At 35.0% G+C, this 18,651-nt stretch overlaps 1 protein-coding gene across 4 annotated transcripts in view; it reads right to left on the reverse strand.

Annotated features, from left to right (window-relative positions):
• The window catches only part of PCSK5 (proprotein convertase subtilisin/kexin type 5), a 594,760-nt gene that overhangs the window by 258,843 nt on the left and 317,266 nt on the right, over positions 1 to 18,651 (reverse strand). For all 4 annotated transcript variants that reach the window (XR_012472398.1, XM_074206682.1, XM_074206681.1 and 1 more), the window contains exon 10: positions 5,765 to 5,868. Coding sequence is in view for 3 of the 4 variants with exons in the window: in XM_074206682.1 (XP_074062783.1) it covers positions 5,765 to 5,868 (104 nt within the window). In the remaining variant the exon portion in view is untranslated. The remainder of the gene's footprint in view (positions 1 to 5,764; positions 5,869 to 18,651) is intronic.

Genomic DNA, 18,651 nt, shown 5'->3' on the forward strand with positions numbered 1-18,651 from the left:
AGGCTGATAGGAGATATCAGGAGAGTTTGGAAATGGTAATGGGGAAGTTGGAAAAGGTAATGGGAAGCCCAGGACTGCTGACAACCTTTAGACAATGAAAAGGGGTGGTGATGGTGAGTTATGTATTAATGAGAATGATGCTCAAACTAGATAAAATGCTTAAGGTCACTCAGCAGGTCCAGGGCAGAGATAGGATCAGTGCTTCATTTAGTAAGATATTCTGCCTCTCATCAGCAGGATATAAAATGAACAAACAATTAGTGGGACAAATCTTAGTAAAAAATAAACAATAAACAAACAAATAAATAGATAAAGGAACAAATAAGGGCTACCTAAAATGAGAATTTCTTATTCCCCTATCAGGTGCAAAAACACTTTTGTCAGGATCTATTTATGTTTTTGTACATTTGGAAAATGGATCTACTTTGGGACATGCAACATTACATGGTGGATAAAGAGTGGACTCAGAACAATCTGGAGTCATGTCCTGACATATTGACTGGGTGACCCAGGCAAACAATTTCAATTTAAATGTCTTAAATGACTTCCTAAAGTTCCTAAGGAGCTTCCAAAATTCTTTGGTAAGGAGTTTCATTATGGAGAACTAATCTAACTGAATTATAGTTGGATCAAATTGGTCTAGAGAGTCAGGGGTCTGGATTGTGAATTTTGTCACCCGATGATTTTTATCTGAGAGCTATTATTTGACAATCAGGAAACAATATGTGTATTGAATATATTTGTCTCTATGTATAATACACATATATGTGCATATATATGTATATATATATATATATATATACATAGACATCTAAATATATTTGCATATAGTATATAATAATCATTCAGTCATTTCAATTGTGTCCAGTTTGCTGTGTCTTACAGTGTCTAAGATTGTATTTGAACACAATTTTTCCTAACTCCAGATCCAGCACCCTATATACTATGCCACTTAGCTGCCCATAGTATATAATAGGATTATATATGTATATATGGATGCATGTGTATAATATACACATATATTATCTTCATATAGATGCCATAAATTCTAATTCTATATGTCTATCTCCACATTCACATCTATATTCCTTGTTATATCTATATGCCCATATCCATCTCTCTATCTCCCCACATCTATCTCTATACCTACCTACCCCTCTACTTATTTATGTATTTGCACAGGGACTACCCCAGGGGTGTTGTGAGACTCAAATGAGATAATGGCTACAAAGCACTTTGAAAAATCTTAAAATGCTATGTAAATGTAAGTAATTATCATCATCATTATCAGATCCAGTCATTAGATCTTTGGTTTTGTGATGATTCCATTCTTTCAACCTTCTACTGAACTCTTGCTGAATTCAAGCCATACTTACAGAGCAATACCTGGGTGTACTGGTTTCTATTTATTTATCATTTTTAAATTTTATTTATATTTAACAATTGGCAGTGGAATTAGTGCTAAGGAGGGTAGGATGTAACAGGTATTAATAATCTGCATTATTAACACTTTTTTGAGTAGAGATAATCGATATCACAGAAAACCACATCTTGATTTGCAAGATTTGCAGGTTGCTTTGATTGTCACACTGAACATTGAAAGTTGGGCAAGTCAGTGTGACCTGTCTATGAGACTCCTAGACTTGACCTATAATTTCATTGATATCTGGAACTCTACAATTTATAATCTTAGAGAATTTCCTATATTAGTGAGATGTTAAGTGACTTTCCCAGAGTCATATAGTCAATACAAGTCAGAGGCAACACTTCATCCTGATCTCCTAGTTTTAAAGTGTTTGGTTGTTTCTTTTCTTTCTTTTTTAATCTGTGGTACTCCATCTCTATATTTAATCTTAGGATCATGGATTTAGGGTTAGAAAGTTAGAAGACATATAGTCCAGCCCCTTCATTTTACTGATAAAGTAATTTTCCCAAAATCACATTTGTATTAAGTGACAGAATTTGAATTCAAATTCAGAATCTTTCTGCTATAGCACATCAGTATCAAAATTCAGGAGTTCTTTTCTATTTTTTAAATTTTTATTTATTTAAGGCAATGGGATTAAGTGACTTGCCCAAGATCACCCAGCTAGGCAATTGTTAAGTGTCTGAGGTCAGATTTGAACTTCCTGACTCCAGAGCTGATGCTCTATCCACTGGGCAATCTAGTTGCCCCCCCATGTCAAGTTTTGTTTTGGGGCAGCAATGGGTTAATTGACTTGCCCAAGTCCACATAAGTAGTAAGTATTAAGTATCTGGGTACAGATTTGAACTCAGGTCCTCCTGACTTCAGGGCTGGTGCTTTAACCACTGTACCACCTGACTGTCCCTCAGGATTTCTTAATTCAATAACTAATAACTCCTCTACCTCAGCTTATCTTTTTCTCTTCTTTCTATGTTATGACTTTATTACTTAAGTGGCACACTCAGAATTTAAAATTTTAGTCCTCTGACTATAAATATAGCATGTTCCCTGCTATTTCACATTTTATGTAATAATTTAGATTCTTCTAACAGTCTATCTACCTAATGACTGCAATGTTATTAAGATATAGGAAATGAATCCATCCATCTATCTATCCATCCATCAATCCACCTCTCTATCTATCCATCATCTGCCTACCTATTTGCCTACCTACTTACTTATCTAACACTATTTTTCTCTACTAGTTCTAAATTTATTTATTTTTTGATTCTGTGGCACAGAGGTACAAAAGAAAAGTTGTTTGAAATGTAATAGACAGGGCTTGGCTAGACTGAATGTTCTTTAGAGTTTTCACAATTATTAATGACACCAAAGGATGCTAAATCTACCACTTTCTTACCCACAAAAAAAAAAAATCACAACTTCTGGTCTAAATGGTTTAGGGAAAATATATTTTTTTGCATAATTTGGGGAACTATTTTGAGCTGCTGGATGAGAAAATAATGAAACAGAGACTATATATTGTTTATCCAAATGTCAAGGGCTTAATGAGCATTGCTGATATGATTATAAAGTTATGAATAGCAATCTTAAACAGAGTCTTAGTATTACAAAATGATGGAAAAGCATAGGTTGTCTTAAGTTGTTTTGATTGCATCTAATGTATTCAGTGCCATAAATGTAGGGTGTGCACGGAGGCTTAGGGTGTGGAGGGAGAGAGAAGGGAGAAGTGGAATGGGGATGGGGATGACCAGCTGTGGGGGGGGGGGGAGGTGGAAGTATATGTGCCAAAAGTCCACATTTGTGAGAAATTGTTTTCTACATGTTAAAAAGATCAGAAAAGAATCAGAGGGGACAGTGGTACTTGGGTTCAGCAAACCCTTGAGAAAGTCTACTGACTTCCTTCTAAGTACCAGTTCCTGCTGAATCTTTGTTGAATGAACCCTTCCAAGTTTTTGCTGTTTTTTCAGCCTTCCTGGTTCATCTTCCAAAAGAAGTCAGCCCCTACTCTACTTTCAGTCACCTTCTTTCTCTTCTTTTCCTCCAATCCCTTATATTGCTGGAAGAGAGGCTAATAGTTTCCCATCTCTTAATTTCTGTTATTTAAAGGTGGGGGTGAATTGGGGAAATAATTTTGGAGTTTTTGGAATGGACAAAAAGAGATCCTCTTCTTCTCTCCCCCACTTTTCATCTTATGAGCATGGTTTAGATGACATATTGTCCTTGTCATCAACAAAATTACAATGCAATTCCACTGAGGACCAAGCCTGTTCAGAGTAATTCATCTATGAAAATGTGTACTTTAATTGTTACTCTTGGCAGCAGTCAAGGAGGAGAGTGAAATATTATGCTAAATATTGCCACGTGCAATAGTAATATGAAATTTCATTCTTGCCAGAAATGGTACACAACCCTACTGTCCCCCACCCTCTTTATGCTCAGGTTTGGATGTTGTGATTTAATCTAAATCTTGTGCTTTTCCCCTCTCCAAAACCAACAGAGGTTTAAAGAGAACTTCATTTCTTTATTGGAAACATTTGCTCTGGCTAAGCTGCCAAAAAATAACTAAAATTGGGGCTTTTATTTGGGTTAAAGTTGATTCCTAAGCTCCACAGAGGTTGATGTGTTTACTTTAGATTCTTTCCCCAATAAAGTCTGCTTTCACAGGTAAGGTTATGTTCAGGGGCACCTTTTATTCATCCTAATCTTCATGGAAATATGAAATTTACATACAAGTTGTAAATATGGAATCATATATATATATATATATGTCATTTTAAAATATTAATTGTAGTCTACCCTACATCATAGTATAGTCAATCTAGCACACTGGGGAGTGAGTATTGTCATAATGATCAAAGACAAAGACTTATGCCTTTCTTAGGAAAGTGTTTAAAATCACTAAATTGGAATATTTTACAAATGCAGATTCAATCAAAAACTATGTTTTTTTAAATTTAATTAAGGCCTACATGTCTCTAAAGTTTTGATTTACATTCACTTCTCATTAGTGTGAACAATGAATCCTATATAGTGGTAACGTATATTCAAATTTGTACTATTTGAAATTATGATTATATAGAATATAGTCATTGGTTCCAGTCTAATGGAAATAGGTCACGAAAATTCACATGATGTGACTATTTCAGGGGTTTCATTATTTGCACTGATCTAATTATACTCTTAATTTATTCATATTTCATATTTTCCTGTTTATTTTCTATATGTACATTTATAAAATTCAGATGTAATTTATAAAATGGGGTCCTGGAAGCATGTGAATAAAAAGATGTGCTAGCTTATCATAGAATTACAAACCATGGAATCTAATCATCTCATTGGAGAAACTGAGACCCAGAGAGGTCAACATATTTGTCAAAGGTCATACAACTAGTCAGTAGCAGAGCCAGCACTGAAATCCAAGTCTCCTAATTCCTAACCCAGTGTCATTCTATACATATTGCCTATGTATGAACCTCTAGATACTTTTAGAATTTTCTAATCATTCTTAAGCAATTTAAAACTTTATAAATGAGATTGTAGATATGGTTTAAGAAACTTTGAAAAATATTTAAAATTAAAGGTATTAAATAATTGGTCAACTACTTTCAAATAATGTACATAGAATATTCTGAGTAGAAATCTCACAACAAACACAAATATAGCAATGGTTAATGAAATGAATTATTGTCTAATGATTATCACACTAGATCAGCTATAGGAAGTATCATTCATTGCGAGGTTGCTTTATATGATTTTAAAAATCATAACTGAAATTATCTAAATTTTAAAAGTTTCAAACTTCAAAGAGGTTTTAAGAAAACCTTGATCTACTATTTCATGACCATTCAAGGTATCTTTTTTGTGAATGGTTCTTTTTGCATTCTTAAGGAAAGTTTGATGCCATGTGAAAACAAAATCTTTTGAAAAATAGCCAGCATAGCCTAAAGAGAGCTATTGTGAAGTTGGGTTAATTGGTAAGGCAACTTATACAGAGAGTGTTGCCTGAGAATATTCATCAGAAAAAGCAGGTTTATAAACATGCTCCAAATATTCCTCCAAAAATTATTCAAATAATGTCAAAGAACACTAACTTAGATGGAATTCTCACAGGTTAGCCATTATTTAAAATTTTTTCTGATTATTCTAAACTTGACTTCAAGAAGGAATTAAAAAGGGAAGTTGTCTAAAGTTTACTGAAAGATGAAGAACTCTAAGTGTCAACACTAAATTAAAAGTGTCAATTTGAGGGGTTTGTTTCCTACTCCCCCTTTAAAATTGGGGAAAAATTTAAAAATATATTTTGCCTGTGACAGTGAATATGAAAGAAGTTCTCACCCTTAAAACCAGCAGCATTGGTTTTCCAGTCATTAGCGCTCAAATGTCCTGCACGGGAAGTCCTTACAATAACATGCTGCACATCTCTCCAGGTCAGAAACGGACTGGGAAAAGACAAGGTAAGAATCATTGTACCAAAAAAAAAAAAAGATGGGGGAAGCAGAGAGTCACAAGCAATTCAAAAAGCAAAATCAAAATGGCGGAAGGACTGAAAACAATGGATTGGGGCTTTCTTTTAAAATTAACATTCTGCTAAATTTTCTATCCATTCTCACTCAACATGGAGAATGATTAATAACTTGTGAGTAGGCAGAAAATTGACTCATGGATTTAAGAAGTCACTGCATATCATTTGATAGACCCTAAAAAAAAATTAAAAGAAAATGCCTTATTAAGTGTATCCAACATTAACCACACAGACCCTGAATGATGCATCTTTCAATCATGCATAAGGGTTCGTGAAAGTCAGTGGCAAATTATATCAAAGTTTTCTTCAAGGCATTTCTATGTAGGTTGACAATAGATTGTCTTTTTGTAAGCAATTGCCCAAACCTGCTCTAGTTTAGTGGGTAACCAGGCAAATGGATTTATACTGCCATAAGAGCTTTGTATTATTTATTTGTCCATAGTGATAGATAAAGGAAAAGGCCCAGTTGTTCCTTCTTGGCAGGTTGGTAAGTTTTATTCAGGAACAGAAAAGTTTAGTATCAAACTCTGGCATGCAAGGCACAGGTCTATATTTTGGGGAAGGTTACTTTACAATCAGTTATCTACTTTTTCTTATTATATTTTATACCCATTTGCCATAACATGTAGATCTAATATATTAGACAAATAAACTAGTGGAAAGGAGATTATTTCTATTATAACCATCAAGTAACTCCACTACTAATAATAGATATCGAGGGGGACAGAAGTCATATTCTCATTAATGGACCTTATTTCTACAGATATATTTAATTTATTTTTTTCCTTTTTTAGGTTTTTGCAAGGCAAATGGGGTTAAGTGGCTTGCCTGATGCCACACAAATAGGTAATTATTAAGTATCTGAGACTGGATTTGAACCCAGGTACTCCTGACTTCAAGGCCGGTGCTTTATCCACTATGCCACCTAGCCACCCCAATTTATTTTTTTAAGTAAAAAAATTAACATGTTTTTATAGACACATCTGAAAGATGATACAAATTCAGAATACTTAATAATTTATTTTTCATTGATCTCACGGTGTCCTACAGAAATTTTACAAGTAATTCTGACATCTGTAGAAATTCAATTGGGTATAGGGTCATAACACAAAGATAGCCCTTTCTCAAAAGCACAATTGCACTGGAAGAGGGGAAGGCCTGTCTCCTGGAAAGTCTGGCCCCATCCCTCTTGGCATGGTTAACAAAGAACTCTCTTCCCTCCCTTCTCCCCACAACCTATGGGGCAGTAGGTAGGGTAAAACTGAAGGGAAAAGCTTGATGAAGGAGACAGTGAGATCCTCAGGAATTCACCATGTGGATTGGGGTCAATCTCCATCTGTCCTGTGTGGCATGAGGAGAGAAGGCTGGAAGAATGCTTTCGGAAAAGGTAATTCCCAACCCACTTCAGATATCAATCTTAGGGCAAAACTTCAATAATTCTTACTTTGTTTCAATTCAATTACTTTCTCTCCTTAGAGATCATAGCAGCTATAGATTTAGAGCTAAAAGGAATTTTAGAGTTAATTAGGTCCAATGTTTTCATTTTTGCAGACGAAGAAATCAAGCACAGAGAGAGTAATATAGCTGGATCTTTCTGACTCAAGTCCAGCATTGTATTTCCTATAATACTCTGGTGCCCTGATTTGTTTTTAAATAAAGGGGGGGGGGGAGACGGAGAGGGAGGGAGAGGGAGAAGGAGAGAATATATGGCTCCCATTCTCCCAGTGTTTGATTAGAGAATTAAATTTGATTATAAAAGAAGTGACTGAGATCTTAGGGAAGAGTAGAAATTTACTAGTCTAAGACATCTTAAGGGAATGAACTATAGTTTGTGCACCTGGATAGGGAAACATATCTTTAGGTACTGAAAAATCCTAAGTATTTATTTCATCTCTATCTCACATTGTTTTCTTGTTGATTTAATATTCAACTAAAAAACAATTTTTACCACTTCACATATGATTTTCATGTACTTGATATATTGACTATATTTAACTGTAGTGATTATAACCATAAGGGTTACATGCCTAGAGATACAGGAATACAGAAGTAAGATTATAGAATAGAATGGGTGTTGGGCTAAGATTCCCAAAGACTTGGGTTTGGAACATAACCTCTATACTTAACTATTTGTGCAACTTACCTTTGATAAAGTCATTTGATTTCTCTCTACCTCAGGCAGCTTCCTAGTACATATCTACTCATCAGAGTTCCCTAGGATATTCTCAATTATGTAGTTCATAGATTCAGAAAGGATCTCAGGGGTCAGGTCACTTGGCTTAATGCTTCATTTTTTTGAGATGAGAAATATGAGTTTAAGAGACATATTAAGTGACTTGCCCAAGTCTACATAGGTACTAAATGACAGACAAAATTTGAACCTGGATTCTCTGACACCAGAGTCTGGGTTTTCCTCACATTACCAAAGGTTACCAATAAATAGAAATTGAACTTTATTTTACCTCTCATTACCTCTTATTTTACCCTCTTATTCTGTCTGGTATGATGTCCTATAGAAGAGAGAACTAGGGATTAAAGGAATGCCTTGAGAACTGATATCTTTTCTTTTTTTAAGCTTTTCTGTGAAAAAAAATTCATAGTAGAAACCTTCTGTTTCTTTAAATATCTTTGAAAATATCTTTAATTTTTTTATTTTGAACTTAACACCAAATGAAATGTGTTTCAACATAAATAGTGGAACAGAGAGGACTATATTACACTACAAATTTCTATTATGTACAGTTTTTCTTTTAAAATATATATAATAGATTTAACATGTAACTTTCAAAAAGTGGTTATGAATTTCAAGACTAATAACTTTATGATAATACTAGAAGTAAAACTCACAAATTTGAAAAGTAAGGAGAAAATTCCTAAAAGAGGGCACATTTGGTTAATTTACTCTGTCATAGTTTTGCCATTAACCTATTCTAGAATTAAAAACAAGTAAGTCTCTAATATTCTTAGGAGAAAGGAAAGTAACTTGGAAGTGAATAGAGTACAGGAGTTAGAAGGGAGCATTAGTATTTTATTCTGTCCCAGCTTTGCCATTAATGTTTTAGAATTAATAACAAGTAATGCTCTTTCTAATTTTATTAGGAGTAAAACAGGTAATTTGTAAGTGGATAAAGAACAGGATTTAGAAAACTCTGGGTCCAAATCTCACTATAGGCACATAGTAGATTATTACTCTGAACAAGTTGTTCAACCTCTCCATCCCTCAGTTCCTCATCATAAAATGAAGGATTTGTATTTGATGCCTTCTAGGATCTCTTCAAGTTTGCTCTAAAGGTGATGCTGGGATGATCCCATACAGGACCACTGAAGGGTTAATCAAACAGGAGTCTTGCTCCAGAAAATAAATGGCTTGTTTGGAATTTTTAATGATTAATTCAGAATGCATTTAATAGATTAATCACATTAATGCCATTAAAGTTGGAAAATAATTGGTTCTCACCTAGTGATCCAGTCCCCTTTGAGATAACCTCTTTCAATTCCCCTACCTCATAAAAGTGTCTCCCTTCATCCATTTAAAAAAAAGTCAGTTTAAGATGTAATGAAAGTATATTATAAATAAGCACATTTCAGGCATTGTCTTATAATAGAACAGAATCCCCTTAAACCAAGAATAATACAATAGTTTAATGTACTTTTTCCAGTTAGGATTGGTTCAAATACAGTAACTTAAAAAAAAGCACTCCTGGATTAATCTAAGGGTTATCAGTTTGAAAATCTCTCTTTCTAAAACCAACAGTAGATAAGACCTAGGGAACTATATGAGACACATTTAACTTTAAATGACATGCTTGGGGTCATATGACTTGAAGCTCAGCATCCAGCCTCTATATAGAGTGTATACCATGCTTCTCTGGTATTTTCTACCATGTCTAGCTTTCATTAAGCTATACATATCAAGATTCACAAATTAGGAATTTATTCCTTAAGAAAAAAAAATCAAGCCCTATAATGTTACAAAGCATCCTACAATTAGAGTTATTGGAGGAAAAAAGTTGCTGGCTATAGTGCTTTGCTATCTAAAGGGAAAAAAAATAAAATAAGAGGGTCTTTAAATTTCACCTCCAACCCTTACTATACATGTGACTTAGGTAAGTTCTTTTTCTCAAGTCTCAATTTCCTCATCTATAAAATGAAGGGGCTGGATTAGATGGCCTCTGAATTCCTTTCCAGCTTTTGATCTATGCTCCTATTAATTCTTACATAATTACATCTGAACTAAAGATAGTTTAATGTACCTAAGCACCAAATGAAGAATAATATCTCTCATAATTTAAACAGCTACAGTTATTTAAATTTGGGACATCTCCTGTATTCAGCTTAGCTTGGATAAATGAGTCACATCCTTTCAAGCTAAGTTGCATGAACTTGTTCATAGAGTACATGCAATTGGAAAGGAGAAATGAGGTTTAGGAAATTGAAACTGTGGAAGGAAAGCAATAAGAATTCAGAAGGGAATAAACTGACATCATAAACTCCATAGAATCAAATATGCTTAAATTGCATACTATCTAAAGAAAAAGAAACAATGAGAAAAAAAAAAACCAAGTATCAAAGTTTCTGCCTTTTTGAAGTCAATCCATTTGCTCAAATAACATCAGAAAATTGTCTTTTCATTCTATTTCATAAGTACATATATATGGGTGGCTAGGTGGTGCAGTGGATAGAGCACCAGCCTTGGAGTCAGGAGTACCTGGGTTCAAATATGACCTCAGACACTTAATAATTACCTAGCCATGTGGCCTTGGGCAACCCACTTGACCTCATTGCCTTGAAAAATCTAAAAAAAAATTAATAAATAATATATATATATATATATATATATATATATATATATATATATATATATATATATATATAAGGTTTTTACAAGGCACATGGGGTTAAGTGACTTGTCCAAGGCCACACAGCTAGGTAATTATTAAGTGTCTGAGGCCAGATTTGAACTCAGGTACTCCTGACTCTAGGGTTGGTGCTCTATCCACTGTGCCACCTAGCCGCCCCAGTACATATATATAATTAATGTTTGGAGGAGATCCTTGTCTCTATAGTTATTGGATGCACAATTAGAGAGTTCCTTTATAAGGTCTCCAAAGTATCCAAGTACATAGCTGTTAAGTTTCTACCTATCTTTGCCCCCACAATCCTCAGGGAGCTCAAGATGATATTCAAGTAGAAATTACTATACATCTCAAAAAAATTAAGGATTAAAGCTGTTACCAATCCCAATTCCGAGAGACTAATCATGAACATGCTACCTACCTCTTGACAGAGGGTCAAAAGATCCAAGTTGCAGATGAGGCATATTTTCAGAGAGAATCAAAAGATGAATTTGTTTTGCTTGCTTTTATTTGTTGCAAGAATTGTATATATATATATATATATATATATATATATATATATATATATATATATATTGTATATATATATATATATTCTTTTGAGGAAGGATTTGGAAAAAAAAAGAGGGGAGTTGGCAATAATGTTTACTGTCCAAAGGGGGGGGGGGAGAAATAAAAGAGATTCTTTTAAGTACCTTTAGAAAACATTAGGGGCAGCTAGGTGGCGCAGTTGGGGCAGCTAGGTGGCGCAGTGGATAGAGCACCGTCCCTGGAGTCAGGAGTACCTGGGTTCAAATCCGGTCTCAGACACCTAATAATTACCTAGCTGTGTGGCCTTGGGCAAGCCACTTAACCCCGTTTGCCTTGCAAAAACCTAAAAACAACAACAACAACAAAAGAAAACATTAAAAGGTTGGCTGTGGTGGCACATACCTTTAATGTATGCTACCTGAGAAGTTGAAGTTGGTGTATCACTTGAGTTTAGGAATTCTGAATTGTAGAAGGGCTAAACTGATTGGGTGTCTGCACTAAGTCCAGTTTCAATTTGGAGAGGCTCTGGGACTGAAGGATCAGCCAGTTCATCTAAAAAGGGATGAATCTAGTGCTTAGCAGAATAGGTACTGGTATATAGTGGGTGCTTAATATATGGTTGTCAATTGACTGAACAGACCAAGGTTGAAAATAGAGCAAGTGGAAACTTCTTTGACGATAAACAAACAGAAAGGATTTATATGGAAATGCATTCAAGCAGGGCAAATTTGAAAGGAACATATTTATTTGTTCATTTTTTAAAAATTAAGCTATATGTAATAGAGATTCATGTTTCACATATTTTTCCTAATTTTTGACATGGAAATAATCTTCCTTTTTTGATGTTGCTCAAATACAACAGTTTGAAAAAGACACTTGAATTTAAAATTAAATTATAAAAAAATTAATTTTAAAAAAGTTAGGGATTAGTCTAATATATGAGAAGAGAGAGAAGTAGTATGTTGTAGTAGATAAAGTGATAGTTTCTGAAGTAGAAAGATCCTTGTTTATTTACAGTTCTCTGATATATATTGGCAGTGTAGTTCTGAGAAAGTTATTAAAACCATAAATTTTTAAGAAAGTACCAATTTGTATTTTCCTATGGGACATTAATTATATTGCAAAAATCATTGATCAGATTGTTTTTTTGTTGTTGTTGTTGCTAGGCAGTGGGGTTAAGTGGCTTGCCCAAGGCCACACAGCTAGGTAATTATTAGGTGTCTGAGGCCGGATTTGAACCCAGGTACTCCTGACTCCAGGGCCGGTGCTCTATCCACTGTGCCACCTAGCTGCCCCACAGATTGTTTTTTAATGTGAAAAAGAATGAAAAGAGGGAAATGGAGAGGGCCATAGGCATGCTGTAGAAATAGAAAGCATTCTGAAGCCCAGTTCCCCAAATAGATCTAGACTAGACCAAGATATCAGTATTCAGTCTTGGTTTCACAAATAATAGGTTGCAGTATGGAGAAATCAAAGACTATCAGAAAAGATGAAAATACTAGAAAGGTAAGAGAACTTAATAAAGCCTTGTAAGCCATTACACTACACACTTAAAAAATCTAAACTAACACAAAATCTTTTTATTGTTGTCTACATATTTTGGGTAGATTCTGAAAAAAAAAAAGATTAAATGCCTAATCTATATCAGGCAACGTGCTAAGTTCTGGGAATATAAAAAGTGGCAAAAGACAGTTCCTGAACTCATGGATGCACAATCTATTGATGCCAAATTAGGGCTCCATATAAAGTTAATCAGTTATAAACTTGGGAACTCTGAGTGTATGGAATCATAGCTTGAAAGAAATGAGCTTTATGGGTCATTTAAGACAATTCTAGTTTTTCAGATGAAGAAATTCAGGCCCTCAGAGGAAATATGAGAGACAGTTGGGTAGCACAGTAGATAAAGTATGGGACCAGAAGTCCACTAGACTCTAGTTCAAATATAGCCTTAGATACTAGCTTTGTGACTAGGCAAGTCACTTCACCTCTCTCTCAGTTTCTTCATCTATAAAATGGGGATAATAATATCCCCTCCCTCACAGGTTGGTGTAAGGAGCAAATGAGTTAACATTTAAGAACTTTGTAAATGCTGAATCACTATATAATGCTAGTTGAAAGTTACTACTATATATACAAATAACTAACATTTATATAATGTGATGAGCCAGTTCCTCCGTTAAGCACTTTACATTTATTATCTCTTTTGATTCTCACAATCACTCTGAGATGGAGGTGTTATTATCACCATTTAATAGATGAGAATCTTACCCAGGGTCACACAGGTAATAAGTGTCTGAGTCAGAATTTGAATTTAGGGTTTCTGAATCAAGGTCTGGGTACTCCTTCGGGTGCTCAGTTGCACCACCTAGTGGTAGTGCTGCCACTGCTGCCTCCACCACCACTACAAGTCACTACTATAGCAGTAGCCCAGTGATTTGAATCCTGCCATTCCACTGTAAATTCATTACCCATCCCCACTTATCCCCTTTGCTTTATTTAGGTTCAGAGGATTACAGATCCAGGATGACTAGAGAGGACCTCAGAACTCATTCCTGTCCAACCTTTTCTTCTTTTTTTTTTGAGAGGTGATGAAACTGGGGTCTGCGGAGGTTAAGCAATTTGTCCAAAGGGAATGCTGGTAGTATATCAGTCAACAGTCAAACAAGCTATTGTGAAGAGCTAACAATGCATTGGGTAGTATGATAAGCACTGGGGATATAAAGAAAAAGCAAAAACATGATCCCTGCCATCAAGGATCTCACATTCTTTTTTTTTTTAAGTTTTTTTTTTTTTTTGCAAGGCAAATGGAGTTAAGTGGCTTGCCCAAGGCCACACAGCTAGGTAATTATTAAGTGTCTGAGACTGGATTTGAACGCAGGTACTCCTGACTCCAGGGCTGGTGCTTTATCCACTGCGCCACCTAGCCGCCCCAAGGATCTCACATTCTAAGGAGAAGTGACATCAGAGGAAAGATTTGAATCCAGATCAGCTTACTCCAGGGTCAGGGCTAAAGCCACCATACTGTACAGGAAGGTCTATACTTTGCTTAAAAGGATCCAAATAAGAGAGGGGAAAAAACCACATGGTAAGCTATCTAGGCTGCTAACTGTTGGGGAACTGACCCAATAAATCACATATAACATATTATGTACTCTCCCTTGTTTCATACATTTACCTTGATATATTTTGACTTACCATTCACTCATACATTTTTCCACAGAATTTATGGGCAGTCTATCTTTTTTGGTCTGCTTTTAGGCACTAAAAGTCTAACTTTAAGCACATTATAAGAATAAAAGAGTAATTATATATATCAAGAAAATCATAGTAGCTATATGTGTGTAATCTCCCATGGTATTCTTACAATTTTGAATTGATTTACCACCATCATTTTCCTCTCCTCATTGAACCTTAACTGAACTGTAACCCCAAACACTTCCAATTTCCACCTACAAAAACAGGACAATTGATGGCACTATCTTCATCTCATATTCATGCAGCACTTTTGTTCTGAGCAGTTTATGGACCTTAATTCTCTCAGTACCAGGTCTAGAGGAACTAAGGAAAATCTCAAGAGAGGTATTTTGCATAGGATTTCTTTCTGCATTTATCAATGAAATTGTTGAGTTTTATGAAAAAGAATTATCTCTTCCTGAGAGTTGTTCAACCTAATCTTGCACAGTTAAGAATCAAAAGTTGGTAGTAAATCTTTGTTTTTAAAACCTAGGAAATTCATACATCTTAGCCTTCTCTATTGAGATGGATCTCTAATCTTATTTATTTCACTACATCCTCAAGATAATGATGCCCATTTATATTTCTACATTCTGTTCTACTCCTATTTATGTCCTTCATCAAATCTTCCACAGGGTGTCCACCCAACAAGGTAGTTGTCTTTCTCCGTATTTTTAAATCATATTTTTTCATACTTTTGGGGGGGGGGTCACAGGGAGTAGGAATTAAGGATATTCCTAGCCTCTTGTTGTTGTTCAAAACTATGAATTCATTTTTTTTTCCTGTTTTGGAAATTCAGATAAAGAAGCTCCCTTCACCAATGGAAATCTAGAACTCCTTTGGAACCTAAAAGCTTAGTTAGTGAGTTCCTGGGGGCCCTAAGAGTGACTTAGTCATGGTCATATAGCTTTTTTTTTTTTAGATTTTTCAAGGCAATGGGGTTAAGTGGCTTGCCCAAGGCCACACGGCTAGGTAATTATTAAGTGTCTGAGACCGGATTTGAACCCAGGTACTCCTGACTCCAAGGATGGTGCTCTATCCACTGCTCCACCTAGCCACCCTGGTCATAAAGCTTTTATGTGTTATAGGCAAGACCTGATCCTGCAATTCCCTGACTGCAACAACTCATTATATCATGAGGTATTTGCAAATTTATTGGAAAAAAAAAGAAATAGAAAAGTCAAACACAAATTCCTATTTAAAAAGTAAGCAAATATACTTTTCTCCCAAAATGGAATAGTTTTCACAATAATTCCAAACAACTGATTAATATGGAGAGAATCAGAAAGTTAGGTGATATGTCCAGAGTTATACAACCTCTAAACATTTAGCAATGGAAATTGAGCTCAGGTGTCTCTATTCTTCTGAACTCTATGTCTAGGTCTTCATTCACTATTCTCAACTTTATTATATATACATGCACACACATCTATGTATGTATATTATGTACAGAGTGTACATAGTTTTTATATAATACACGTATATACATACATACACACACACTATATATATATATTACTGTATTTTTATACTATGTATCTACTTGTCTCTTCTGAGCCCTTAAATACTGTGCCCTGAATGATTAAGACTATATTAAGCATGGGGCGACTAGGTGGTGCAGTGGATAGAGCACCGGCCTTGGAGTCAGGAGTACCTGGGTTCAAATCCGGTCTCAGACACTTAATAATTACCTAGCCGTGTGGCCTTGGGCAAGCCACTTAACCCCATTTGCCTTGGAAAAACCTAAAAAAGAAGATTATATTAAGCATACAGTAGATGCTAAGTATACTGGGTATTAAGCATATAGGAGTCATTTAATAAATACTTGTTGCTTAACTGATAACAGAGAATGTTCTCCCCTCCCCCAAGCTCTAAAGAAGAATGAAACTTGCATTAAGAAAAGCAGGAGTCACAATTCCATATGATGAAAAAACATTCTAAATTGAGTAACTATCCTGAATAAAATAATTTTCCAGCATCTAATGAAATTATCAGGACTTATCCATACCAGTTATAATATTGGACACCACAACAATAAACAGGGAAGAAAATTAGATTAATTTTTTTTGACCAATTCGTTATGAACTAAATATCTAACTTCCTGGTTCTTCTACAGCAATTGGAGCCTACATCAGTTACCTTTTATGTTTCTCAAGAATGAACAAAAAAGAAATGGGAGCAAGTAGCCATGAAGTGAATCTTATTGTACTGATGCCATAAAATCAGTAATCATATGAAAGGATTCATGTTGAGTCAAAAATGAAAAAAAGAAGCAAAACCAAGATGAATGCCATCTGAAATTTGTAAAAATTCCTGGAGTTCAAATAATTCTATGCTAATAAGTAGAATTGCAAGAAAAAGGAAAGAACATTACAGGAAGGATGAGGAATCTCCTTTGTCAGTAGATGGAGTTGATAATTAGAAAAGATCAATAGAATGTCATTTCTCATTACCACTAGCAACTGAACTCTGATTAAGGGGGGGAGGGAGGGAGGGGGAGAGAGAGAGAATGATGTGTATTTGCACATGTGCACACACGTACATGAGTGCGTACCTGAGTACATGCATTTAAAAATCTTTTTGCAAAAGTTTGAGACCTGAGATTAGATTTTGGCTAAAGAAATTACACTGCTATGTACTCCAGATGTGGAAATGGGACTTTGATATTCAGTAGAAGCAATTACTTGTGATCCATTCCATACAGGAGGCAAAATGAGAAAAAGGAAAGGAGCAAAGAGATAGAAAGTTGTTTTGGTTCTACCTGGAGATATAAATGTGGCTTCAGAATCTTGTCAGATTCACTCTCAGAACCTCCAGCCTCCAGTGGAAGGAATTTTCTCTTTATACACTTAAGGAAAATATTAATACCCTAAAGTGTGCAAAAACTAAATGACATCATATAATCTGAGGGTGTCAGAGTTATGAGGATTTTTTGGGTAAACCCTAGTTTATTTAGATATTTTTGTTGCTACAACCCAAAAGGTCAGAAATACATTTTTCTGAAAGCTACAAAGAAAAATGATATTTCTTGGTCAAACTCATCATTTCTCCCAGAATTCTTATTGTATAAGTCCTTGTCAGATAGTTTGATATTCAGACAGATGTAATTCTCTCCCTCTCTCCTGCTCTTTTTCTTCTCTGTCTCTATCTCTCTGTCTCTGTCTGTCTGTTACACACACACACACACACTCCATTCAGATTTTTTTATGGTTTATACTCAGCAACACCCTGATCTCTAATCTTTTTTCAAAAAAAAATTTTCCTGTGAATAGTCCATGATACTGAGGTTCCTCCAGAATTTCTGATTTTTTTCAACTAGCTCAAAGGAATCCATTTCTGGCCCTCAACTGCTATTTCAAAGTTTGTAAATCCTTGAAAAGATGAAAAGCATGACAACAAATGAGCTATTACTCTGGGCTCATCTTCTGTCTCACCATGAATAATAATGAACATGAGCTATCAAAATCCATGGAAACAAGTCTAAGTGCCTATGTGGCACTTTTCTTTCCAGCTGCTAGTACCTTTCTCTGTTTCACAAATTCACTTTTTTTTCTATTTTGTAAATAGTTTTGTATATCCTTACTTATGTACCCGCTCTTTCCACAATAGAATATAAATACAAGATGCTCCATCTCCTAACTCTGGAACTCACTGGTTTTTCCCTGTGGATAGTATTGTCTCTTTCCTCATCTCTTCTTTCTGACTTTCTTGATTTCCTTCAAATCTTAGCAAAAGTCTTGACATCTCTAATAACATTGACATTCCTCATCCTGAAGGCTTTCTCTCTGAAATTATCTCCCATTTATGATGATTATAGTCATAGTTTTGTATGTCATAGTTTTGTAAACACAGTTGCTTATATTTTGTGAACTCCTTGAGACCAAAGACTGTTTTCCTCCCCTACCTTGGAAGTACCTTGAAAGTACCTTGAAAGTATACAGAAGGTACTTATTGTTATAGATTTGCTGGTTCTTTATTTGCTTTGTCCCCAGCACAAAGGTACTTAATAAAGACTTGTTGAGGATTTTAGGTCTTAGGCAGAACTTGTTCCAGCTGTGTTATTTGAATCATTAAGTGCT

This window comes from Macrotis lagotis, chromosome X, assembly GCF_037893015.1.
Source record: "Macrotis lagotis isolate mMagLag1 chromosome X, bilby.v1.9.chrom.fasta, whole genome shotgun sequence".
Classification (NCBI taxonomy): Eukaryota; Metazoa; Chordata; class Mammalia; order Peramelemorphia; family Peramelidae; genus Macrotis; species Macrotis lagotis.